General features: G+C 47.9%; 1 protein-coding gene across 1 annotated transcript in view; it reads right to left on the reverse strand.

The window, feature by feature from the left end:
• The window catches only part of Hunk (hormonally up-regulated Neu-associated kinase), a 109,268-nt gene that overhangs the window by 12,446 nt on the left and 70,325 nt on the right, over positions 1-26,497 (reverse strand). Inside the window, 3 exon segments of the mRNA XM_028877052.2 lie at positions 5,519-5,602; positions 10,019-10,220; positions 18,027-18,236. Of these exon segments, the coding sequence (XP_028732885.1) occupies positions 5,519-5,602; positions 10,019-10,220; positions 18,027-18,236 (496 nt within the window).

Here is a 26,497-nt window from a genome sequence, read left to right on the forward strand (position 1 = left end):
CCTCTGATGGAAAATTAATCATTTCAATATATATTATATTATTATATAATAATTATATATTCATTGTGTGTGTGTGTATACACACAAAACAACAACTACCCTGAATTGCAGTGTAAGGGGGAGCAGATGTCCTAATCCACATGTAGGGCAGATCTTCTAGGTGAAGTTATTGAATGCTAAGATTCAGAAGGAAGGTTCGCTCTCCTGACAAACGAGCAATTCAACACGTTTCTCCAACAGTGAAGACGCCCGTGGAAATAGCACCCACATCAGGAACTAGACCCCATCAGCACCAGAGAGTTTCTCCTCAGATTTTTTTCCCAACCCAAACTCTCTATAAAACTTTTAATTTTAATGAATTAATCAACAAATTATGTGTATGAGGGCCCACCATGGTGCGCACATGGAGGTCAGAGGGCAATCCTGTAGGGGCTGGATCTCCCCTTTCGCCATGTGGGTTCTGGGGAGCAAACCCCAGTCCTCGGGTAGCAAGTGCCTCTACCTCTGAGCCGTCCGCAGGCTCCCCTCCCAACCTCTCTGCACCCAGTGTAGTCACCGTTCTAATTTCCTACAGCGCGAACCACTTGACCTGACTCCATGCTTTATTTTTTATTTTAAAAAAAAAAATCTATGTGGCATAGTCTGATCCTGCTTCCCTCTCTCCCAGTTTCTCCCAGATCCTCCCCACCCGACTTTGTTCTTTCCGTCTTTCTCGCAAAAACAACATACTCGAAACAAACAAAAACAGCAAACAACAAAACAAAAATCTAAAACAAAACCCCAATAAGACAAAAAAGGCCCAAACAAAACAACAACAACAACAATAATAATAATAGCAGCTTACAAAAAAACATGCTGTTTATTTTGTGTTGGCCAACCCTGCCCTAGAATGTGACTGATATACCCAGTAATACTCCATTGGAGAAAACGGATTTTCCCTTTGACAGCAGGTATCAATTGCAAATAGCTCCTTGGCCATACTTTGTGTGTGTGTGTGTGTGTGTACGCACGCACCATATATATGAAGGTGCTCATGGCGGACAGAAGACAGCTTCAGATACTCTGAAACTGGGGTTACAGGCTGGTGTGTGGCTCCACGCCGGTGCCGGAAACAGCACCAGGGTCTTCTGCCAGAACAGTGACTGCTGAGCCATCTCTCCAGCCCCAAGTCATAGAGATGCCCAAGTAAGTCATAAGCTGCACGCCTGAATATTCACCTTTAAACTTACAGTCCCAATAGGTTAGCAATATCTCAAGCTTTCTATGTTGGAGTTTAAACCTCTGGAACCACAGGATATAACCCTGTTTGGAGTCAGATCTTCATAGAGATAGTTGAATTAAAATGAGGTGGTCGGGACGACCCTTCTGCAATGTGACTGGTGTCGTTACAAGAGGGGAGTCTGGACACCGGAATGCACCTCAGATGGCATGAGAAGGAAGCCAAAAAGGGAAGCTCAGCAGCAGCCATGAGAAGCCTAGACGAAGGCTTGGAGCAGGTTCCCTCTGCTGTCCCTCGGGAAGAACCAGCCTAAGTCACCTGGACCTCTAGAACTGAGAGACGGTAGATTTCGGCCCTGAGTGATATTTGTTACAACAGCCAGGTCAGAAGACGCCAGTTCCCTGTTGCTCCATGACCAAGGTCTTGTCTGGAAAGATCTCTTGCTTCTAACCTACATGTTATAAATCGACATTATTTTTTTAGGAGATTTCAACAAAAATGGCACTGCACTACATTTTTTCAAGATAGGTTCTCACTGTGAGCCTTGAACTCACAGAGCTCTACGGGCCACTACCTCCTGAGTGCTGTAATTAAAAGCATGCTCCATTACACCTAACCCATCTGAAGCCATTTTCAATAGCCATTTTAAAAAGGATGACCAGCCTGTCTCCACCCCAGCGGGCCTCAGGTTCTCTGGACACCACGCATTGGTGTTTCGAACTGAGATGTTCCCTTCTTCCCCTTTTTTGACACTGGGTCCTTCTACATAGTCGACTATCCTGAAACTCACATGTAGAGCAAGCTGGTCTCCAACTCACAGAGATCCCCCTGCCTCTGCCTCCCGAGTGCTGGGATTAAAGGCGTGTGCTACCACACCCAGTTGGTTATATGTTCCAAATTTACAAAATAGTCTCTTTCTTTTCACAGGAAGAGGCAGAACAATTCTTAATATTCCAGCACTGTAATCCCCAAAGGGAAGTTTTGAAAACTCAATTAAGCTTATTTGTCCTCTAGTACAGAAAAGAAAGAAATGAGGAAATAAAGGAGGCCACCCACACACTCGGGGCCCAGGACACAACTTCATGACATCCTTGGAGTCTGTGGCCCTCCAGCCAAATCCCCGATGAAATGCAACCCTACACTCCATTCCATGCCCTCCCCTTCACCCCTGCATTGTGTCCCCTCTCTTCTCGTGCCAGCTAGCGGAGCTCCAAGTGGCCGCACCAGGGACGCCTGGCCACCTGAGACCTTCCCAGAACTCTTCCTACCCAGCCTCACTCCACTCTCTGGGTTCCCAGAGACAAGTGGAGCAATCTCGTCGCAGCCTGTAATTCAATTAGCAGAAGTAACGCTGCACACTGGAGAAACAAATGGATCAGAGGAAACTGCACTGAAGCTTGCCTATTAGTGCTCCTATTTAAATCCTAACTGTTCAATATTTCAGCGAAGGTTTAAAACGGCCGCCGTGGGCTTTCGGGCCGAGTGGAAATAACCATCAGAGGGAGGGGATCGGAATGAGAGATGGGGCTCTTTCCCATCAGGGTTCTGGCACTAAGAGGCACAGCCGCAGAAGGCGGGGTGTGAGAGAGCGGACAAGAAGACAGAGCCCAGGCAACGAGGCGCAGAGGACGCTTGGGGCACCAGGCACCTTCTTCTTTTTTTTTTTCAATCGAATGCAAACCGAGAAGTGAGTTCTGCATGTTCCAGACTCCAGCAGGGCGGTGGGTCTCTGTGTACGGGGTAGTGAGAGGCCTGTTCCAACTATCTGGCAACAAGGCCTCTTGCCCGTGATGCTGTAGGCACTGAACTAAGAGCTGGGACTTGGAACGCTCTACCCTCTTCAGCTGCCTCGGTTCAATCCATTTTCTGACCTAGGATAAGGACCATTTCAATCTTTCATTTGTTCACTTAGCACATATTTACTGGTACATATTACATGGTACTTCCACCATGCCAGGGACCATGCAGGCTCCTTGGAGGTTAACATGGTCCTTGCTCGAGTGGACCTCATGGACCACACTGGGAGAGTCCTTTGTTCACTGGGTGATCCCCTTAAACAAACGAGAAAGTGCTGAGACCTGGCTGTAGGCCACTATACGGGAGCTGCCTTAGAGAGAACGGGGACCTAGTGGCAGATGTCAGGAAATACCTAGGGCCCATGAGGAACTGGCCAGGCCTCCAGATCTGAAGATACATGGGCACTGAGGGAGGAGATCCAGGAAGGAGTAACAGAGTAGGTACAACCCTGGTGGGCAGAGTGATAAACAAGCCCCAAGGCCCAGGGGAGCAGGCACAAAGCAAGAAGAAGGCTGGGCTTCAGTTGGGTGTGAGGTCAAGACACGGGGGCCCAAGCAAAAAGCACCCAACTCCTGCATAGGTGGACACATGGCGTGGAGCCTCCAAAGACTTCAAGAAGGGAGGTGACATGATGTGACTGGAGAGGTCCCAGTCACCTAGACAACTGCCCAGCTGGCTCTGCTGAGTTTTGCCCATATCATCTTCCCTGATCCCAAGGCCTACCAAGCATCTCCCGCTCCTGGATCTCCCAGCTCCTCTGGCTTTTTTCTCCCCTGCCCTCAGGTTCTGTTGAAAACAGGCAGCCAGTGAGCCCAGCCTCTGCTCCACTGTTGAGCTCCCGTAACACTCACGTTCAGCCCTCAAATGTGATCACATCCCTAGTCAGAGCTGGGTCAAGGGAACCCCAACCGGAGGCCTCGCTGGCAGCCGGTGAGCCTCTCACATGGCGGGGATGAAAACCTGATGTAGGAAAAGAGGGCTGGACCTCAGTCTGAAGTGGGAGCCCTTTCTGATCTCTCTCTCCTTCAGTAAATGAATTCCTGGGTTCTCCACGAAGTTCCCGCGACAGGGCCCCAGGAGTTCTGACAAATTCTCTACAGGGAAGGGTGTGGCTCGTTGGAACGAAACTGAGTTAGAAGAGCAGCCCTGGTGGGCAGGAAGCCCTGTACTCCTGGTGTGGGGTCTGGAAGTACAGCGTGCACTTTGGGTCCAAGTTTGCAACGATCTGAGCGGCCCCAGGGCACTAGTTTCGACTGCATCCATGAACTGTAGTGTTTTGCTCTCAGGCACAATGCAGGTCACCTCAAGACCCTGGGGACGGCTGACTGGAAAAACTCACTTCCATCCGGACTTTTCCCTGCCCTTTACCTTGCTTCTTCCTTCTCGGCCCTTTTGAGTACCCCAGTTTTTGTTTCCAAAAACTGAGTGCTCAGGGGACCCATCCAGACGGGGCTTTCAGAACAAGTCAGCACATCACAGAGACGCCCATGCATCACAGTTACTGCAGCTTTACTCCCAACAGGCAAGCCATGGAATAAACCCTGGTGTCCAGCCGCTGAGGGATGGGTAAGGAAGGTGTGGTCTATGGCCTACATACACAAAGGGTTGGGTTTGGTTTTATGTTTTTTCAACAAGAAAGAATAACAAAGTTGTGTCCTTTTGCAAGAAAATGGATGAAACTGGGGAAAATCATATTAAGTGAATCAAGCCAACCCCAGAAGACAAATATCATTTTTCTCTCGTGTGTGGTCCCTAGATCTTATAGAAACACAAAACCACGTATGTATACACCATGAACACAGAAGCAAAACTGTCTAGGGGAACAGAGGACTAATTCCGGAGCAGGGAGAGAAGAAGGGGAGGGAGGGAGGAAGGAGGGGAGGAGGGAGGAAAGAGGGGGAGGGAGGGAAGAAGGAGGGAGAGGGAAGGAGGAAAGAGGGGGAGGGAGAAAGGAAGGAGGGGGAGAGAGAGAGGAAGAAGGGGAGGGAGGAAGGAGGGGGAGGGAGGGAGGAAGGAGGGGGAGGAGGGAGGAGGGGGAAGGAGGGAGAAAGGAGAGGGAAGAAGGGAGGAAGAAGGGGGAGGGAGAGAGGAAGGAGGAGGAGGGAAGGGCATACATTTAAAGCAGCTTATGTACTTGCATGAAATGTCCTATGTAAAGCAACACTATATGTAATTAATATATAGAATGGAAATTTAAAGATAAAAGACATTTAACAAACTGAGCAGACTAGGATGAAACAAAACAACAACAGCATCTTGTCTCCCAAGATTGAATGTCAATGGTCTGGGGTGCGGACTGAGCGCACAGGTGTTTAAATGTTCCCAGTGATGTGCGGCACCTAAGGCCTGTGGTTTGGAGGCCCAGCAACCCTGGCTCCTCCGTAAAGCAGTTCTCGGGGCTCAGCCGTGAGGGTGTGGGTCCTCCAGTGCTTCCTTCCGCGTCCTGCGGTAGGTAGCAGGCTCTCTTTCCTAAGAGCCCTGGTTTGCTTCAGGACCACTCACCTCGTAGGGCTCCCTGGCGGCTCTGCACTTCTCCATCTGGTAGAGCTGGGTCTTGTAGCTGATGCTATCTTGGATGTCAGATTTCTACCGGAGGGAGAAATAAAAAGCACAGCTTCAGTCTTGGGACACGAAAACATCCACGACCCAGCCATGGATTTTTCAACCAGTGCTCAGCTAAGAAAAAGTCAAAGAAGGGCCGGCATGCCAGCACTGAGCACGAGGAGAGCCCGGGCCCGGAGTCAGGCAGCCCTGGGCCAGTCTCCGCTCTCCACTGGATCCCGGGCCTTTCATCTGCCCAGTGTTTGCTGCGGGAGGAGAAAGCGGACACCAAACAATTAAGCTGGAAGAACAACCTACTTGCCACACTGAGTAGGAAGCGGCAGGCTCCCTTGCTCACTGCAAACAGGGGCGGCGGGAATGTAGTTCAGCTGGTAGAGGGCTTGCCCAGCACTCACGAGCTCTGAGTTCTGTCTACAGCACCAAGCAAAACCAGACATGGCAGCATATACCTGCAATCCCAGGGGAGTGGGTGCTGAAGGATCGGGGTTCAAAGTCACCTTTGACTATATAGAAAGTGTGAGGCTAGCCTGGGACAGGAGGACCCGAACAAAGAAAACCAGCGTGAAACCTCAGCACACCAAGGAAGGCCACGGCAAGCCACAGAGGAAGCTAGAGGAGGAGGAGGAGGAGGAGGAGGAGGAGGAGGAGGAGGAGGAGGAGGAGGGGAGGCTTACACTGCCCATCTCTTGAGTCTAAGTGGAAGAGAAAGGAAGACATGACAAACAGGCAGATGGGCATCCGAGCTCACTGGACTTCAAAATCACACACGGGTTGTTAGGGATCGGCCAAGATTCACCGTGACAGTGCCCGCGGGGCCATTAACGGAGCCACATCTGGATGTTACAGAGTGGACCAGCTGCAGTCGTAGGCGGAGGTCAGTCCACTCCACTTGCCTACAGCTTGGATTCTCAGTCCGGGTCCGTCTTACGACTGAAGAGTTAAGTGTCATTACTCAATAAATCCAAACGCTTCTCCAGTCAGAGCCGCAAGGTCTGGGTTTCCAGGGGATGCTTCCCAGGGGACAGAACCACACTCAGCTTCGCAACACTCAAAACGGATGCTAGACAAAGTTGAAGAGAGGAAAAGACAGCAGAAGGCAAGGAGCCTGGGCCAAACAAGACACAGCCTAAGCGTTCCCGACACAGCGTCCCCCCTGCGTGACAGGAGCTAAGCCACACACAATCAAGAGCGCGAATGACCAAACTTGCTCCGTGTAGATGTGGAAGTAGCCATGGGACACTGCTTCTGGAACAAGCACCCCTCCATCTAACTTTGAGAAACACAAAGACCTAGAACACCTGAGCCTGGAGCAACATTATTCAGTAGTATACAAAACTAAGAACTTCCCTACACATCAGCCCCATCAAGACATTCTCAAATCCTGAATAGCATTTGTCATTTAAAAAAAACAAAATCAGTGTGTGCACACCCTCCTTTTATTGGGGAACTATTTGAAAGATTAACTTTTAGCCTCTGGCATGGTCTCCAAATGATATTACCTGGAGCCCAAATGAAAAAGTTGTACAGAGGCATCTATAAAAATACTCATATTGATAATTTATCATGTACCACTGCACTAATACATCGTCTGCATCATAAAATATACAGCCAAGTAGGAATTTAAAGGATACAATGAGAAAGAGATTTGGAGATTGCAGTCTCTTAGAGTCTTCACAACAAGGGGACTGGTACAAGATAATCAGGTCATCGGGGGCATTGGTCAGGGAAGGGACCGGTACTGTCTCATACAGTATGTCAGTTACTGAAAAAGTGATGCTTAGAAACTCACTTGGCCATTCTGCCTGAAGTTATTTCCCTTCTCTGGCAAGTTGTGACAAAGAATGGGGATGATCCTCAGAGGCTAGGGCGTGATCTCAACTGTCACTTTCCAAAGCCATAGGCTCAAACAAGCCTTTTTTTAAACGAGTATCCAGCCCCTTGGGTATTTTGTTATAGTAACAGAAGACATACAAACGTACACACACACATACACACACAGAGTAATATATGTTACAATATATTACATATTGCATAATATATATTACATATTAAAACTTTATTATGATTGCAGATCCTGTCTTTCTATGTCAGTGTTAACTGTCAACTTGGCACAGCCTAGAAGCACTTGGAAAACAGTTTCAGCTGAGTAACTGTGTGCCAGGCTGCTCTGTGGGCATGTCTGTGAAGGACAGTCTTGACTATTAATTGATGCCGAGGGCCCAGCACACTGTGGGCAGTACCTCCCTGGGCAGGTGGTTCTGGGCTGTGTACTAAAGCTAAAAGCTAGAATACAAACCACTAGTAACAATCCTCCATTGGTTACCGTCTCCAGTTCTCACACCGACTCGCCCTTGATGACGGACTGCGACGTCTAAGTATAAGCCAATCAACCTGTTCCTCCCCAAGTTGCTTCCTGTCAGAGTATTTTATCGCAGCACCAGAATAAGACTAAGATAACACGTCACCTGATGGCACTGTCCTGTGACTGACGGCCACCACAGAGGTACCATCTCATAGCCTAGAGCTCAAGATGGGTCCCCACCAGAAGTACAAAACATTTATTATTTCCTCATGATCATCTTCTTGTATGGGAAAGCATTATAGTGTTTCTTTACGTGTCTTTCCTTTTCAGCACGCGCGCGCGCACACACACACACACACACACACACACACACACACACACACACACACAGAAAACTCTGGGTGTATTTTCTTGGAAGCAAAATATCAGCTGAATCAGCTTGGGAACACCTGCACTCCATCCAGATGTTTGGCTGACCTCCAGTCAAGCTTCTTCATATACATGTTATCTAACTACCTCTCGGCTTATCTGCTAACAAGAGCTTCAACAGGACCATCATGCCTCATGGACATCATTATTTTGGTCATTTCTGCTCTGCCACAGGAATGCATTTCTCCAGCTGCAGACGAATTCTCATCTTTTGCTCTAAGATGGAAACTTAAAAATGTTTCTAAACCTATTGCTTGGTGGGATTTTGTGACCCATTAGGCTATCGCATGACTTTAAACAGGACCGAACTATCTCTGGAAGTCTCCGATCTTACCATCTAGGTTCTGTCTTCCTAACAGAGACACACCACCAGATCTCAAGGTGCCATATACACAGGACCCAGGTCGTCTTTAAGAGAGAGGGTTCAATCAAATCTCAGATGGGCGTCTGTCAACCTTGAGCTTCTCTGGTTGACTTCCTGTTAGAGCTGGTTGGTACTACACCCACCTTCTGCATTCACGTGGAACAGCTTTTGCATAGACTCCATACATTGTCTTACAGAATTCTTTTCAAGAGATTGTCCATTTGGAGATGACTGACATATGAACTACTGTGGCCAAGATGATAAAGGTGGCTAACACTGGCGTACTACCATCTACCCATAAAGTGGGTATCCAAACTGTACTTCACATGCGGCACAAGGCACACCAGGTCTTTCTTTTATTTATTTATTTTTAGATTTCTTTTTTTAAATATGTATGAGTGTTTTGCCTATATGTATGTGCATCACGTGTGGGCCTTGTGTCAGAGAAGGCCAGAAGAGGGTGTTGGATCCCCTGGGACTGGAGTGTCATATGGTTATGAACCATTTTGTAGGTGCTTGGAATCGAACCCAGGTCCTCTGCAAGAGCAACAGCGCTCTTAACTGTTAAGTCAACTCTTCACCCTGTCACTTGGACTTTTTAACATCTGGCCTTGTGAAGCTGTCAGAGTCAACCCAGCGAAGCCCATTGTGTTCTTATTTTCGGGAGAAGTAAACCTAAATAGATATATTTTTCTCTTAGCACCTGGTTCCGGGGCCCCCTGCAAATCCCAGTTTTGTGTAAGTCATTTACAGGAAACTATACAATATTTGCTTATAACTATGCACATCTTCTACACGCTTTAAATCTCTGAATTACTTACAATACCTAATACAACGCACGTGCTATGCGACTATTATCTAGGGGATGATAAGAAAGGAGTCTGCACACGTTCAGCACTATTACAATATTATAAATATTTTGGATCTGTGGTTGGTTGAATCCTGCAGACACAAACCGTCAGAGAAAGGGCCGCCCAGTGGCTTTTCCACACCCCATACTTTATAGACACAGGCACGGCTCCACAACTTTTAATAGCAGGGAAGACTCCAGTTCCTCTAAAGCCAAGAACCCAAAGAGCTAACAGGTGACAGGGTACGGACAGACAACCAAGAACAGAAGACAGACAAAGCTCAAGCCCCTCAGGGGTCCGCTAGGGCTAACTGAGGAGAATCTAGAACACATCTCAGGTCAGGAGCGCCGTCTACGAAACCGGGTTTTGCGAGCACTTTATACACCACATTCCAGAGACTAGGCCTCACGTTTTAGGCTAAAATAACAGCATGGATCAAGTGTCAGTGTCTGCGCGACACTAGACAGAAGAAACTCCTCCAGGGTCCCACTTACCCCTGACAAATAGCGCTCGAGTTTCTTGTTTAACAGGAAGTAGATGGCCAAGATGTGGCAGGCGCGATTGGAGAGCACCGTGTTGATGACGTCACTGTTCTTGTAGCCCAGCTTTTCAGTCATGTGCAGCACCACACTGGGGCTCAGGTCTTCTAGAGAAATCCTGGGAGGGGTAGACACAGAGACCCAGTCACCTCTCCACCTTCACGGAGTGGCTCACAAACGGGGCAGACATGACTGTTCGCTCAGTCACTCTTTCACTTGATTTTTTTTTTTTTTGACAGGGTCACATGCAGCCCAGGCTAGCTCATCCTCTCTGAGTAGCTGAGAGAATGACCTTGGGTACCAGACCCTCCAGCGATTACGTCCTGAGTTCTCTGAGTGGAGGCACTCACTGCCATGTCTGCTTTATTTGGTGCTGAGACATAACTCAGGGCTTTGTTCACAGCAGGCAGGTACCGTCTCAACTGAGCGACATCTCCAATCCCACTGGACTTTTTATCTTGAAAAATTTCATGTATGTATAAAGGTAGTGGGTTTCCTACACAATGTACCTTATATACCTGTGGGTTCCCTATAGGATTCAATTAATCGGGGGAAAAATACTATATTGACACTAAACATAAAGGCTTTTTATTGCCACTATTCCCTAAGCAATTCAGTATAACAACTATTATAAACCACTCAGAGGTGATTTAAAGTGTATGGAAGAATGTGTATGGTTTATGTGCAAACTATGCCATTGTATATAAGAGACCTGAGTGTCTGTAGATTTTGGGGTGGGAGGGTGTTTGAAAGCAGCTCACCATGCAGCCCTGGCTGTCCTAGAACTCACTATGTAGACCAGGCTGGCCTCAGCCTCACAGAGATTGCCTGCCTCTGCCTCTGCCTAAGTGCTGGGATTAAAGGCGTGCGCCACTACACCCGGTGTCTACATATTTTTAGTGTCTTTTCTGGGTGCAATCATAAGAATTACCCCACTGATACAGAGGGACGCCTGTGATTAGCATGGGTGCACCATCACCTGGGTATACTTCGCCATGCTTGCTTCATTTTGGGTTGTTAAATATTTCAAATTGTAGATAGTGTGCCATGTCATTTCTAAACACTTCAGTGTACACCCCTAAAACCAAGTGACAGCCAAACCTGGTAGCACAGGCCTGTCATTCCAGGTACTGGAGAGACTTGAGCCAGGAGGATCCCAAGCCGGGTTACACAGACTTGTCACAAGACCAAACCAAACTAAAAACGAACACGCGGGGCACAGCTGTATGAAAACTCTTGGTGTCTCCAATGACAGCAAACCCAGGTGAGACCCTCACTCATGTCCAGTCAAATCATGGCCACATTGATATGATCCCACTCCCTGTATGCTGCCCCAGGCTGTGTGGGAAGGTGCAGTGGGCCACCCCAGCGGGAACAGAGGGAGGGATGGAGGTAAGCAGAAGGGCATGAACAGGGGCAGAGACTCCATCTCAGCCCTTTATATCTGTTGTCTTGAAAGCCAGGAGACTCCTCTCAGAATGTAGGCTTTTGACTGAGAGTCATATGTATCTTCAACCTTTTCTGGTAATGTATAGATTTGGTTCTGATGTATCTGTTATGGAATTTTTACATTTTTGGCTGATATAGAGATGGGAACACTTGCAATACCATAACCCAGGAGGTTGACACAGGAAGTTTGCTATAAGCGTCTAGCTTGCCTGGGCTGCATAGTGAGCATCAGGCTGCCCTGGATCATATAACAAGATCCTGTAACAGAGAGCAGAGAGGAAAGAAAGGAACAGGAAGGGATGAAAGCAAATGTTCTAGAATGCAAATTATGATCTGAGCTAAGTAAATTCATATTAAATTGCCTTGATACCATTTTGGTTTCATTCCGGCCCATCTACAGAATCGACTGTGGGTGTGGGCTGTCCAGGCCCCACAGGGAGACAGGAAGAGGAAGCAAGGCCTTCTCCGTCAGAATGTCTGTGTCCACACCAGGAAGGCTGGCTAGGCACCCAGCCAACACCTGTTGACCGGCTGGGATAAGTATTTACTGTAAAATATCTCTTACAACATTATTCCATCCTGCCCTTTGGAGATCAGCTCGGAGCCCAAATGACTGCACAGGAGAAAGTTGTGCAGAAGAAGAGTGTGAAATTAGGGGGTTTTATTTTCTTTACTTTGCCAAAGGGAAAGAAACGCTGACAACATTCTAACTAATTAAACCAAGGACAGCAAGCAGTACTGGGGAGCTAGAAAAGACAGTTTACAAATATATATATATATATGTGTCTTTGGCTGTATGCTTCTTCTTTTATGTAAGGGATGGTAAAACCAGAAAAACAGTTACCAGAAATTATATATATATATATATATATATATATATGTAAGATTAACACTTTTTCAAAATAAAAACTGTAAATAACACATATCTCTCCCAATTTTAGAATTTATTTTAGAATTCTGGTCTCGTATCTTAGAAACAGAATCCTGTTTTGTCTTTTGTATACAATAAGTCACAGGCCTTAGATAACGGAATACACCAAGCTTCTATTTTCTTTAAACAAGACCTTTTCCATTTATTAGCTAGTTGTTCTCTCCCCCATCCATCCCCTCCCCCCCCTCCTCCCTCCTCTCCCTCTCTCTCTCACACACACACACCCTCACAATTCACACACATACACACTCACATTTACGCATTCACACACTCACATATAATACATTTACACACACACACACACACACACACACACACACACACACACTACCCAAGCTGGCTAAACCAGTATAAGGAATTGAATCTATGTTTACCTCACCCAAGCCTGCCTCCTGTCCCCTGTGGAGAGGCTGCAAAACTAGAAGCCACATTCTAAGTCTTCCTCCCTGAAGAGACAGCTAAAGGGAGGGAGGGGCCCTCTGTGTTTCCAGTGCCAGCTCCACAGCCTACGACAGCCACGGTGGCGATGTGTGGATGATGTGTGGATGCATGATGCTCATTTAGCAGTGATTACATTAGTTCATGACTCATTTGGTCGCCACGGAAGTCACTTCTTCACCAGGAAGCAGCCTGCATGCTGCTCCTCAGCGACAAGGCATGGCCCCCCGCCTGTCTGCAGGCCCACAGGGGGATAATTTTTCGGGTGTCTGTTTCCGTGCCTGGCCCAAACGGAGCAGGTATTGGAAAACAGTGTCTATTTCCAGGTTCCCTTGGTAACCCAGACTGGGTCTAAATTACCATCCATGAGCCAAATGCTAGAGTTCTACATGGTGACTGATAAAGTCACCTCCTCTACGCCCGGGGCAAGAGTAAATTTGGTCAAGCAGCCTGGATGCAGATCCTGAGAATGCCCACCCAGGCGCTTTGAGCAAGTCCATCCCAAGTGAGAGTCCTGTTGCCCACCTTGTTTAAGGGACTCGGCACTTCAACCTTCACGAGGCTTGGTGGATATTTCTAGACCTCCTTGGCCCAAGACTTAGGGATTTTCAAAATGACAGCCACAGAGAATCTCCCTCCCCTGTCTCTTTGTCTGTAGTTCTCTGGCCCTTATCCAAGTTTGGAAGAATTTGTAGGGCTCTCAAGAGTTAAAAAAAAAAAAAAATGAAGGGAACTGGGTCATCTCAGAAGGCTGGAGTCAGGCGGTCTCCATATGTACCGAAGTAGCCGAAGGGAGGGTCCTTGTCCCTCACTCAGAGTGGTTAAGAGTATGAGAAATGAATCCAAGAGTACCGGGAAAGGCTGCTGGCCTTCCAATCTGTAGTCTGCACCCTACCGGAGACAGGCCGGGGGAGTGACTCTCAGTGTACCCGCCTGTAATGCTCCCTCGGGGTCCAGTCATAGAAACTGGAGTAAAGCCTCCACAGCAAGCCCACAATGTGGCCGCTGAAGTAAATGATCTGACCTTGTGTGCGCCCATTCCCGTGACTTTCAAGCGAGGACTTGGAGCTGAAACAGCCAGCAGAGCCTATCACGTTATGATAACTGTCCTGATAACATTACAGCAACCACCCACGCGCCCCTGAGCCCCACCCCGCTCTGCAGCAGCAACCCCCTCCCCCCCTACTCACTGAGCCATCCGTCCCCAAACCCACCCCCCCCCTTTGGACGCTGAACACAGGGGCATCCATTGTTCAAGGGCCCAAGGGGTGAGTTTGACAACTGAATAGTTGGGGTGGAGGAGGTACCTGCTGAGTCAGGTGCCTTCTGAGATCTCTGATGCTCAGCACACACTAAAAAAAGTAGCATGCCAATTCACAGCCAGAGCTGGGCTGTGTTTGAAGGATAGAATTAACAACCGAAAGAGCTAAAGGACTACCCGGATCGTGATGCTTCTGCTCTATGGTCCAGCCATCAAGTGCTCTAAACCTTCATAAACTGCTTGATAAACACACGTGATTTTAGTTCAAGTCTCTGCTGATAGCCATACACCTCTGGACACTCACAGACATCACATCACGATCCTGAAAAGACTTTATGAACATCCTCAGAGTGCTTCCAGGTCTGTCCTTGGATCTTGAAAATACCCGTGGCTCCGGGCGCCAAGACGGACTACACATTCCCCATCAAACCAGAAAGTGGAATCTAGCATGGTCACTGGCCACCCTCCCCTGCTGCTGAGCTGACTCTTGGGCTCTCTACTCGAGCTGAGAGAGCTGAAGTCAGCCTGAATGGGGGCTCCTCCGTCACCCGCACAGGATGATGGGAGGCAGGCACCGCTGCGGGGCCAACACCCATGCTTTCAGGAGCACTCAGGCATCTCAAGTCTGAACCGGCCTATGCGAGCCCTGGACACTGCCCAAAGCAAGGGCTGCAAGCAACAGACAAAGCCACCTGACGTCACAGCACACAGCCAGATGCAAGCAGAGGCCTGTCCTCGAGGGAGGCCGCCTTCTCATCACCTCTCAGCGAAGAATCCCTTGACAAGGGATGGTTAAGCCTTCTTGGAAATCGTAACGGGTCCCAACCTTCAGCAATGCCAATGTTTCTTCCTCAGCTTCTCTCTTGGTGTGACCGTGGGACCAAATCCTCTTAATTGGAAGTGTCTGTTTGGAATGTATTATAAATGCTATTGCTATGGCACCGTGATGGAAGAGTAAACTGTTGGAAAAACCTCTCAGCCGCAAAAGGCATTCGCTAACTCTGTGATATGCAAGAGCCAACTTGCAGAAAGCGGAAACCGACTAGAAGAGAGCTGGAAAGGCCCCAAAGCCGAAGGTTTCCAACTCTATGATGGGAACAAGGAGGCAATTCTTTGCACATTTCCTAGGTTCATAAGGGCAGGAGTACTGTAACTTTTTCCAACTGAAATTTGCCAAAAATAAAAATAAATAAATAAAACTTGGAATTTAATCTAAATGGAATAAGATTTAATTGATGTAATCATTGCACATGGGACTGACAGAATATCAAATTAATGAAGATAGGTGCTCCTGATAGATGGTAACATTGGTGCATTTTCAATTTGCAATGACATCACTCAGAACACAAGACCTGAAGAAAAGAGATAAGACTTGCGAGTTCACGGGCGGTGGAGGGGGCAGACCGTGAGTTAAATAAGGAAAGGGGGCCAGAGGGACGGCTCAGCAGTTAAGGGGGAGTGCTGCTCTTGCAGAGGACCCAAGTTCAGTTCCCAGCACCAACGTTAGGCAGCTCATTACTCCAGCTCCAGGGCATCAGACACGTTCTCTGGCCTCTGCAGGTGCCGCAGACATATGAGCACGTGTGTGTCGGGGGGGTGGGGGGGAGGCAGATAGGGGATGGATGGACATGTTTTAAAAATAAGGAAAGGAGAAAAAAATAGCATAGTCCCAAGGAAAATCCGGGTTTTCAATCAAGCTAACTTAGTCACTCTGAGACTCAGTTTCCCCATTGGTAAATTGGGAACAATGGCGTTTACCTTGCCTGACTGAGTGAAAAGGCAGTAACAAGAAAAAGAACTTCATTCTTCTGCTCTGTGAAAGGGTAGCTTCTCTTGTTACTGGTAAACTAGTATTTCTGGATATAGCAGATGATATCGTAGGCGAGCAAAGGTGGACCTGGCTTGTTGCCATGGCCTGCTTCTCCTACAGCCTGTGTGCGTCTCACACTAGTGCTGTCCACATATATCTCTGCCTTTTCACCTTCAGTACCCACGGTGGGGTGGCATTGCTCCATCCCTATTGCCTGACTGAGGCCATGAGCCATGCTTAGATACAGAAGGCATGGGAGGCTTTTACGGCTGGGCGGGGACCTCCGTCTTCACCTTCCCTGTGTGGACCAGCAATGGGTTTGGGATCCCACTTGGGCTCAGAACTCTTCTCCTTGATCCAACTTCCAATTAGTACAAAGCACAGGAAGCAACTACCCTTGTGGTAGTAAGCCACTGAGAATTGGGAATGACTGCTAATATTTCAACCCAACAATTTTGTTCTTAGCCATTGTCTTACAGAAACCACATCCACACAAACGTCTGGAGGTGAGTGCTCATAACAGCTTTATTCAATAGCAGTCCCAAACTTGAAATGATCCAGTGGTCCTTCAACGGGTGAATGGTTAAACAAACTGTGGTATGCCCATACCTGGGAATACAACGCAGCCATGAAAAAAGAGTTCTGATGTATCTAACCATAAAATGGATCTTCACACAACTGGAGCAAGTCAGGGCACTTGTACACAGTCTCCATCTCTACAACTCCTTCATTTCCAAAAATGAAGAGCGATGAAGAAAGGACAGTGGCCAGCAGGGGTCCACAGAGGGGAAGGGAGGGAGGTGACGATGGCGGCACAGGGTTCCTGTAATGCAACTGCATGTCTTGATGATACTTTGCTTAAGCCACCAACACTACCAACTAACTATCTGACTTGTATATTTATCCACATATGTGTGTGTGTACACATACAGATCTATGTATATATTTGCCTCTCCCACAGATGTCTACCCTCTACAGAAGTAGAGGCTAAATGCGGCTCATCCACTCTCTTTCTGGCATCTAGAACATACCTGGCCATGTGATGGACTAAGAGAATGGCTATGAAATGATGAATGGATGGATGGATGAATGAACGCATCCCATGGTGACTTACGGCACCTCCCAAAACTTCGGAATGCCCAGAAGCCTCAGTGTGGCAATTCCTTCAACACATTGTGAGTTTCCTAATTCCATGAGGGAGGGCTCCCAGTGCAGAAACATTTCTCCCAGAAGTCAGTACTGTAACCTCTCTTCCAAGGACACAGTGTCTCCCCAGCACTCAACCTCCAGGGATTATACGTTACTTGAAAGGTGAAAGTGTAGCTAGATTGGATCATTATGCCCAAGAACTCATTTCAAGTTGGATCCATTGACAAGAGTATACCTCAGGTCAGTTTTCTAGATGCTTAGAAACTTAACAGTGGCAAAATAAAATGCTCTATTTTATCCATGTCTCAGGAAGGGGAAAATTAAATAATTATCCTTTCTTTGTCGAAAGCCTTATTTCAGTGAACCTAGATTTATTCTAACAGAACAATTAAATGGCCCCTCTGAGCCGAGACTAGGCCAGGAACTTGATGTGAATTGTGAACCAAACAAAAGATCAGATCCTATTAATTTACTGGGTCTGAAGCCAAATCCTCATTCGAGCCTTTTCCTGCAATTCGAAGCTGCTAAAGTCTCAGAGACGTTCTCAAACACATCTCTGCTTTATTGTAATGAGTAATCGAATCGACACACACCTGAAAGTTCTTGAACAGCCTCAAAAAGTCACATGATCAAACAAATCACAGACCCAATACTTGAATGACACCAATATTTCTTTACAGTAAACAGACTAAAGAAAATGTTCCTTTCCAAGACAACACTGCAAAATGGCGAGCCCGCAGCTACTTCTCTAGCAAAGAATGCAAGGCCCTCTTCGAATATGTGTTTTGTACCGAACACAGAAGGAGGGAATTAGAGCTTCCAAATGACCAGGGCAAAGGAGAACGTACTTGCATCAGATGGGCCGGCCTCTTAGGGGTGGGAAGCCCAGCAACCTCTGTTGTTCAGACATGGGGAAGGAAATCACCTCAAACAACCACTTCCAAAATGGTCCAAACCTGTCAAAGCACAGGTGCCCCAACTTGAATCCAGAGCAGCAGGTACATTACCTGTGGAGAGCTGGGTGGGGAGGGGGTTCATTTCTTTGTCCACCATCTTCTGGTACAGAGCCCTCAGGCTGAAAGGTTCCACCGTGAAAGGCAGGGTCCCGGTCAACATAGCGTACATGTTCACGCCTCTGAAAAGAGACACACCAAAGTGTAAGATCAGAAGCGGTCCCGGGGTGCAGAAGACAAAGGGCAGACAGACGGAGCCCACTTCCTGGCCTCTGCCCCTGGCTGAGCCACCTTTCTAGAACCCTCTTATCATGTCACAGTTGAGGTGTGGACACCTGAAAGGCTGGGGTGAGAACACTGTGTAACGAAGGACTCGGAGATGAGCAGGAACAGGACAGGCTGCTTCTGGAGGAGAAACCACACTGCCTTCACTCTGAATTCAGGCTGAGCACCTGCTGGAAATTCGAAAATCCCCCAAATTCTGAAACCTCTTGACGACCGCAATGATGCCACAAGCAGAAAATTCTACCTGTGGCTTCCTGTGGCCGGTTATAGTACATGAAGGGTACAATGTCAAACCATCTTCAGGCTGCGTCTACAATGACCTCTGTCACATACCCAGAATAGTTCACTCATATATGCAAAGATTCCAAAGCCAAAAATAGTTCTGGTCCTAAGCAGTTTGGACATGGGACACTCCAGTTGTAATAAGAAGACATCGACACCAGAGAATTCCAGATGGAAGTATGTGGAACATACTGTTAGGATCATCAAGAGTGATCCCACCAGCCTGTAATCTTTCTAGATACGCTATACAAGGTAGAATTTAGAAGGAGCCAGATTAAATGATACAGGGCAAGATCCATCCCTTCAGGGTTAATGAGGGCTTCCGCTCACCACTCAGCCCTTTGAAACCAAAACCCCACACCCAAAGCCCATCTTTTATCCGTCTCCTGACTTTTGCTCTGGATTGTCACTAAGGGAAGTCCCTCCCGGGCTCATTTGTCATTCAATTATTTGTTGTGCAATCTGTCACCAGGCCCTGGCCCAATATATCGGGTCTGGTTGAGCTATTGCTGGGCGGACTTAACCGCTTATAACCAAAGCCAACCCAGAGGACAGCGAATTTTCTGGGAGGATTTTATTCTCTTGATGTATAAACCTACTATCATGTTGATGAGATTTCCTGATGGGGAAGAAATGCCTGCTTGCCAAGAGGTCTCTGCTGTTCAAAGGCACCCAGGGCGGATGTGTTTTTAAAAACAGGCAACAGGATTTCCAGTCAAAACAGAGTCAATGAGACTGACTGAAATTAAGACCCTTCAAGCCTCATTCCACAGAAGCGCCGCTGAATTATGCATTTCATGTAATGGCAGGTCCTGGGGCCCACAGCTCCAGTCTTAAGCACGCTCAGATTTCAAACGTAAGCTGAGGCCCAGATCTCTCTCTGAACTCAGAATGGAGCCCGGGAGACGGACACACATTCATTCCACAGATTCTTGCTGGATGCCTCTCTCTGAGAGTACTGTCAGCCAGACAACGATGCTGCCATTTTGGATTCGGAGCTAGAGAGAAACAGGCAATGGGCGAGCACACAACATAAATAAATAGAACCCTTCTGAGTGAAATGAGATCGGGGAGAGCAAGGCAATGTTGGACTGCACTGCTTTCGACACAAGAGTTCAGTTAAGGAGACCAAAGACTTTTAAGACTGGGAAGCCTCTCAGGGAAGTGTTTTATGTATGAGGTTATGCATCTCCAGTTGGCTGGACATGGCCATGTGACAAATTACATAAACCAAGAAACAAGGGACAAGAACAGACAAGGCAGGTGCTCGGGTCACAGGCAGCAGTAATTCTTGGTGTGTGTTCAGTGCAACACATTCCACAGGGCATGAATAGATAGAAACGAAAAGTTCCACAGCCAAACAAGTTACTTACACGGTGAGTCGCCTTCACATGTCAGTGAACAAAAGGGGCCCAGAGTGGAGAGCTGGAGACCGTGGTGCCAGCACCCGGTATTGCTGTACGTCAGAATGAAGTGATAGACTTCACAAAGAAATGGAGTGGGCGACGGAGACGTAGGAAGGGGTGCACCAAGGTAAAGTTCAGAAAAAAAAAAAAAAAGCCAGATCAGCCATGGTGACAGATGGACCTGAGTAAGCGGAGGGAGGCAGTCTGGATGGGGAGGGCAGGAGAGCCGAGGCTGGGACTTGCCTTAAAGACCCATTGTGCAGGGTTGCATCTTTCATGTGTTTTAGGTAAAGCCAAACACCTGGCTTTGGGGGAGTCTTGGCACTGAGAGAAAACTAAGAAGTCTTAAAACTATACAATCTGTGTCTACGGAGAGGCCTTAGACACAGGCTCTAATGAATGGAAGACCTCTGGCCTCTTCCACAGTTACCGAGGACCACTAAAGAGTCATCTCCAAGATGAACTGATCCCGGCAGCCTGGAGGCAGCCTGTCCCGAGCAGGGCTGAATGAGGAGCACGGTCAAATACTAAGCCAGAGTCTTTGTCTTCTGTACATGGCTTCTCAACAAGACCAGCTGCTCTCGCAGAGTCAGAACTTTATTGTTATTACCATCCCATGAGGAAGGGGCCAACACGGACTTACTACGTCAGTGATGCACGCGCAAGAGTCTTCCTGCTGATCACAACGCTGCACACTTCCCCGACTGTGTTCCTCACCCCGGCGCATCAGCACCGCCTGGACACTTGAAAGTGCGCATTCCCAGGCCTAGCTGCAGACTGGAGTCAGAAACTCCCAGACCACACCTTGCAATACATGGTTTAACAATCCCTCTGGGGCCAGTGAGATGATCCAATTGGTAAGGGTGCTTGCCAGGCAAGCCTGGTGATCTGGGTTTGAGTGCTGAAATGCACGTAAAAGTTAAAGGGATGACTCCACAATGTCCTCTGATTGCTGTGTGCCCGCTGAGATGTGAACCTCCCCCCTCTCTCTCTCTCTCTCTCTCCTCTCCTCCTCTCTCTCTCTCTCTCTCTCTCACACACACACACACACACACACACACACACACACACACACACATCACATCACATCACATACACAATGCACTCATGTGCAATAATAATTTTTTAAAAACATCTCTCTGGATGCACTCTGATGTAAAAGCTGATGGGAGGACTAGCAGGGAGGACTACACAGAGGACAGACGGCAATCCAGCTCCTCTTCAGCACTGGTTCCAACGCTTATGCCAATGTCCTCATCGGAACATGCTGGGGCTCCTTAGTCTTTGTGATATTAGTATGTAAACTAGTTTGGGTATTTTCATCATACAAGGTCCATACATTTATTGAGCCTAATTTTGGATTCATGTGCTCATAACACTTAAACAAACAAAGCAAAAAACCACCTAGGTCAACATGGGAAGATCTCAAGACCGTTCTTCCTCTCGGAGGGCAGCATGCAATACTCACGCCTGAAGACACAGCCCCGTCACCTTTCACATCAGGTCTTATCTTTTGGGGACATGTGGCTTCTTTGTCACAGGTGGAGTGCTCTGCACGCTGCAGAAAGCCTCCAGAAGCAGAATGCTGTGTGGTGGGGAAGGACCCAGCTGAAGGGGTTGGTTGAATGTTTGAACCAAGAAGAACAATTCTAAAACCACTGCAAAAGTTTCTTCTGGGAGACAGTTTTCTGAGACAGAAAATCACTTGGCTCCTTATCACCAGTTAGCTTCAAAGGACAAAAACAAACAAAACAAAACAAAACACCAACTCCATATGTCCCTTCCTGCACAGCACACTGGTCTCTGTCTCTCTCTCTCACCTACTTCCGACCACAGATAAGGATGAAGGATGCTGTACTCAAGATGGCACCAGAGAACTCCAACCAGACAGCAAGATCTTGACTGCCTTACCCAAAGGCTTCCAGTTATTATGGAGTGATCAATTACAAACTCACAAACGCTAAGAGATCCCTCTCACTTCATCCCAAGGACATTTAGCTTTACAATGTAGATAATATGAAGGCCGGATAACTGAAACCACAAGAGGAGTGGAATTCTGTGTCGGAAGTAAATTAAACATCAAATAAATCTTCTCTGTCGTTACATTAAAAAAAAAAAAACTCCACCTTTTTAAATAAAACAAAACAAGAAGAAGAATTACAATTGTATTGGGCACTATTGCAAATGATAACGGAAACCCACATTAATAGTTGGGTAGCCTTAGGAGAGTTTAAAAGAGAAATCAAATTGAACACCTTAATTCCTCTCTCCTAGAGTTTTCATCCATGTATAATATGTGGGTAAAGAGAGACTCAGCCCCTCTGACATTTCACAAGTATGCGAGAATACCAAGGGAGATGTGTGGAATGCAGTTTATAAACCCCTGTAATCCCATAGAATCAGGCAGAGTTTCAAAACATGCGCAGAATTTCCTGAAAAGCCTTTTGAAATATGGCCCAGGGGTTTCCTGGGTTCTCTGCGGCAGACATGGAACTTCTGCGACTCCAAGACAGCTTTGAGAAAAGCCAGCGATTACAGGGACAGGGGCAGGGGCAGGGAGGGCAGCACTCCAATGGTGCTGATTTCACAACCAACAGGAAACACAGGGGGCCGCGGCAGGGTGGAAAAGCCTACGGGATACTGGATGGTGCACAACAGTCTGATGTCGAAAGAGAAGGAACCGGTGGCGGTAACAGGCAGCTGGAAGAAGGAAAGGCCCCCGTGGAGAAGAGTGTGGAATCCTCGGGACTGAGTCAGAAGGCAAATGCTGGTCCTGATAGTCCGTCCGTCCGACACATTCAAATACTCCCTGGAGGAAAAGCTGCCATCTCTGAGAAGAAAGACACTGAGTCCCTGCTCCCTGGAGAAGGCACCAGAAACTTTACCCCGGTACAAAGAACAAAGTGAGTGTCAACTCTGTGGAGAGTGAGGTCACTTGTCCTGGGGGCACGTGGCCAGGAACCTTGGCAACCACCGGCTCACACAGAGAGCAGGTGAGAGGATCGCATGCACAGCTGGTTCTGTGTGGTTCTACAGGAATTATCTCGAAAAACTTAAAATTAACCCCAGACCAGAAAGTTCTGTCTTTCTTTCTGCATCAATGTTCAGTAACAACGCCAATATAAGGCCCTGAAGGAAAGGAGAGTCCAGCAACCATCTAAAAAAGTCTCCATCCCCACCCTCTTCCATGAGATGGTCCGCATTGGGCAGGAAGAGGTTGTCTGGTGGATTTCAAGGTGTCTGTCCCTTTCCGTGACCTGTTCAATAAATGTACCAGCTACAAAAGCAGAGAAATACCAAAGCTGAAGAAAGCTTCACCTTTGAGTCAGGGTTTCTCTACGGAGCCCATGACAGCCTCAGATGCCTCGTCCTCCGGCCCCAGACTCCTGAATACTGAGATTAGAGGCATGTACTGCCGTACCCCGCCAGCATGGAACTTCTCCTTTAAAAGTCAAAAGCCTTCAGCTTCCCCAGATGAACACGGTTCTTCTCCCTGTGCCTGCCTCGCCATCTTTTATCATGAATACAGAGAAAATCCTTCTGTCTGTGGCCCCTGTCTGCAGGGAATAACATCTGGTATCATTCTGTAAACACAGAGCCTGGGACCTGGCCCAAATGTTGTCATTCTCTTCCTGAACACCCTGTTCTGCAGAGACAGGAGCACTGGAAACAGCATGGTACCCCTTGCCCAACTTAACTACCCAAAGGCACCTGGGGAAAGGCTGAGTCCCTCCCGGGAACTCAGTAAAAGCAGGTTCGGGAGGCTGAGGGGGGAGGGGACACCCATGTGCATGACTCTGCAGTAGGTCCCCAGTCTGCACAGCCACAAGGGCAAAGCACTGTGCTGTGAGAATGTCGCTTCCTCCATCTCTTGGGGGACAAGACTCCTGGTGTCCATTTTTCTTACCCTGAAAGGCTCACTGAGCTAGCTTCTCAAGGAAGTGCTGTAATAGTCTTGGAATTAAATTCTCTTCAATTAAAAAGCACATCCGCATTAAAGTTATTTTCAAATTAGAACATATGCCACTCTGAGGAAAAGCTGAAAAGCAATAATAAATGTTTGATGTACCAGAGTGAACATTACAGTTTTGTGTCTAAAATCCCAAAAGTTCACTGGAAGGAAGTGGGGAAAGGGTGGAGAGGGAGGGAGAGAATGAATGAGTGTGTGTGTGTGTGTGTGTGTGTGTGTGTGTGTGAGAGAGAGAGAGAGAGAGAGAGAGAGAGAGAGAGAGAGAGAGAGAGAAGGAGCATATCAGACCTCTGAGTGAGGTGAAAGGAAGAGGTGAACAGGGTTTTAGGGATTATTTATGTGGTCCTGAAAAACGACACCATTGACAAGGTTGACCACTGCAGGACCCCATCTCCTTTTCCATAGCTGATGCTCATGTTACCAGAGGGATGCTCCAGCACTCCAGGCTGTCTCCAGTCCTCCAAGTCTTCCTCTTCACCAATCTCAGAAGCCTCAGAGTTAGTGGCTGCCATGCAACAGGCTTGAAAACCCCTGGAGAGGGGCATTTGCCTTTGATTTTAGAAGCCGATTCTTCACTACGCTGTTTCACAGCCATTTAAAAAGAGAAGGCACTTTGTAATAGTGGTTTTGGAGCAGGGAGACAGTGGTCTCCACTTCCGTTCTCATCTTAAGCAGCACTGAATTAAATTCTCTTTGGGTTTTCCATTTCCCAATTCTGTCAACAAAGCCCCGGGTACCACACAGAAACCTAATCCCTCCCGCAGACAGAGGACTCCACAGTAGTGGAAAATTGATCTTCTAACGAAGGCTCTAAGGCCTCATGCTCTCGCCAAGACCTTCAGAGTCGACTGTGGTCAGATGTCGGTACTGCCCGCACCATACACTCTGTCTGGAACCTTAACTCACCTCTTTCCCATCTGGCCAGCTTCATCAGCTCTCAAGAGCAGGTTAAAGGATAGACACACACACACACACACACACACACACACACACACACACACACCATATACACACACACACACATACACCATATACACACCACACATACACCATACACCATACACACACACACACATACACACACACCATACACACCACACATACACACCACATACACACACATACACCATATACACACACATACACACCATACACACACACACACACACACACAACACACACAACACCACACAACACACACACACACACACACACACACACACACACACACACAGCCTTCTCAGTTTCGTCCAGCTGTGTATCTCTTCCATGTCACCTGACATTGCTTACAGGGGACTTGGAGGCAGGTATGTGTCTTAGTTCAGCCTGGTCTATGCCGTGGTTTGGGTTCATGTGTTTTTAAAGGCCTGATTCCCAGGAAGGCATTATCAGAAGATGTGGGATCTTTAGGGGCAGGGCGGGGTCTGGTGGAAATCCTCAAGCAGCTGGTGCACTCTCTGGAAAGGACTTGGACTCCGTCCTCTTTTCCTCTGTGCCCCTGGTTTGTAACTTCAGCAGTTCTGCCCTACCACATACTCCATCCCCAATGCTGGGTCTCGCCACAGGCCCCAGTCAATGAGGCCAGTCAGCCACAGACTGGAACCTTCAGAGGTATTCGCCAAAATAAACCTTTATTCTTCATGAGCTCACCCTCTCAGGTATTCGGTTATAGGAATGAAAAGCTGGCCAACACAGGCTACCGTAACAAAATACCACAGAACGGGGAACTCAGACAACAGACATTGCCTCACAGTTCTGAGGCTGAAAGACTAAGACCAAGCACCCGCCGGGTTCTGGTGAGAGCCTCCCTCCTTCCTAGCTGGGAGAGGGCCACCCTTGTCCTGAGACCTCACATGGCACACAGACAATATAAGCTCTCTGTGCCTCTTACAAGGACACAAAGAGCATCACGGGCCCCAGCTTCCTTACTGCATCTAAAACTAATACCTCCCGAAGGTCCCATCAACACCTTGACGTGGGGGGCTAGGACTTCAAAAGAGTAAGTGGGGACTGGGTGATACAATTCTGAGAAGTAGGTAAATGAGTCACAGGAGCTGGCTACACACCCGTCAAGCAGGAGAAGAGCTCTCTCCCGGCTGAGGGTTAGGCCACGCAATTGGCTCTGCCTAGTAAGGATAAGCAGAGGGGACACAGTACTCCTCGGGTCATGGATGCTACAACTTGCCATTCTGCTCCCGGGGACTCTTGGGGCATACATGAAATTCTACACAGTCCATGCCCTGCTCCCTCGTCTCCTGGCCAGTAAGACCCCGAGGAGGGTCATGTGGCATCCATAGATTATCTGAGCACCTACAGCTGTGCATTATCTTCCTGGAGAGAATAATTTCACCAAGTGAACACTAACACAGAAGTGTGGAGGGACCTGTCCACGCCGGGACGAGTGACAGACACAAGCTGTCCACTGGCTGCCGACAATTGCTCCTGAGGGATCCAGGCATCATGGCCGACATCATCTCCTTTCTCCTTCTCCAGTGTCTCC

Source organism: Peromyscus leucopus, chromosome 12 (genome assembly GCF_004664715.2).
Source record: "Peromyscus leucopus breed LL Stock chromosome 12, UCI_PerLeu_2.1, whole genome shotgun sequence".
Taxonomy (NCBI): Eukaryota; Metazoa; Chordata; class Mammalia; order Rodentia; family Cricetidae; genus Peromyscus; species Peromyscus leucopus.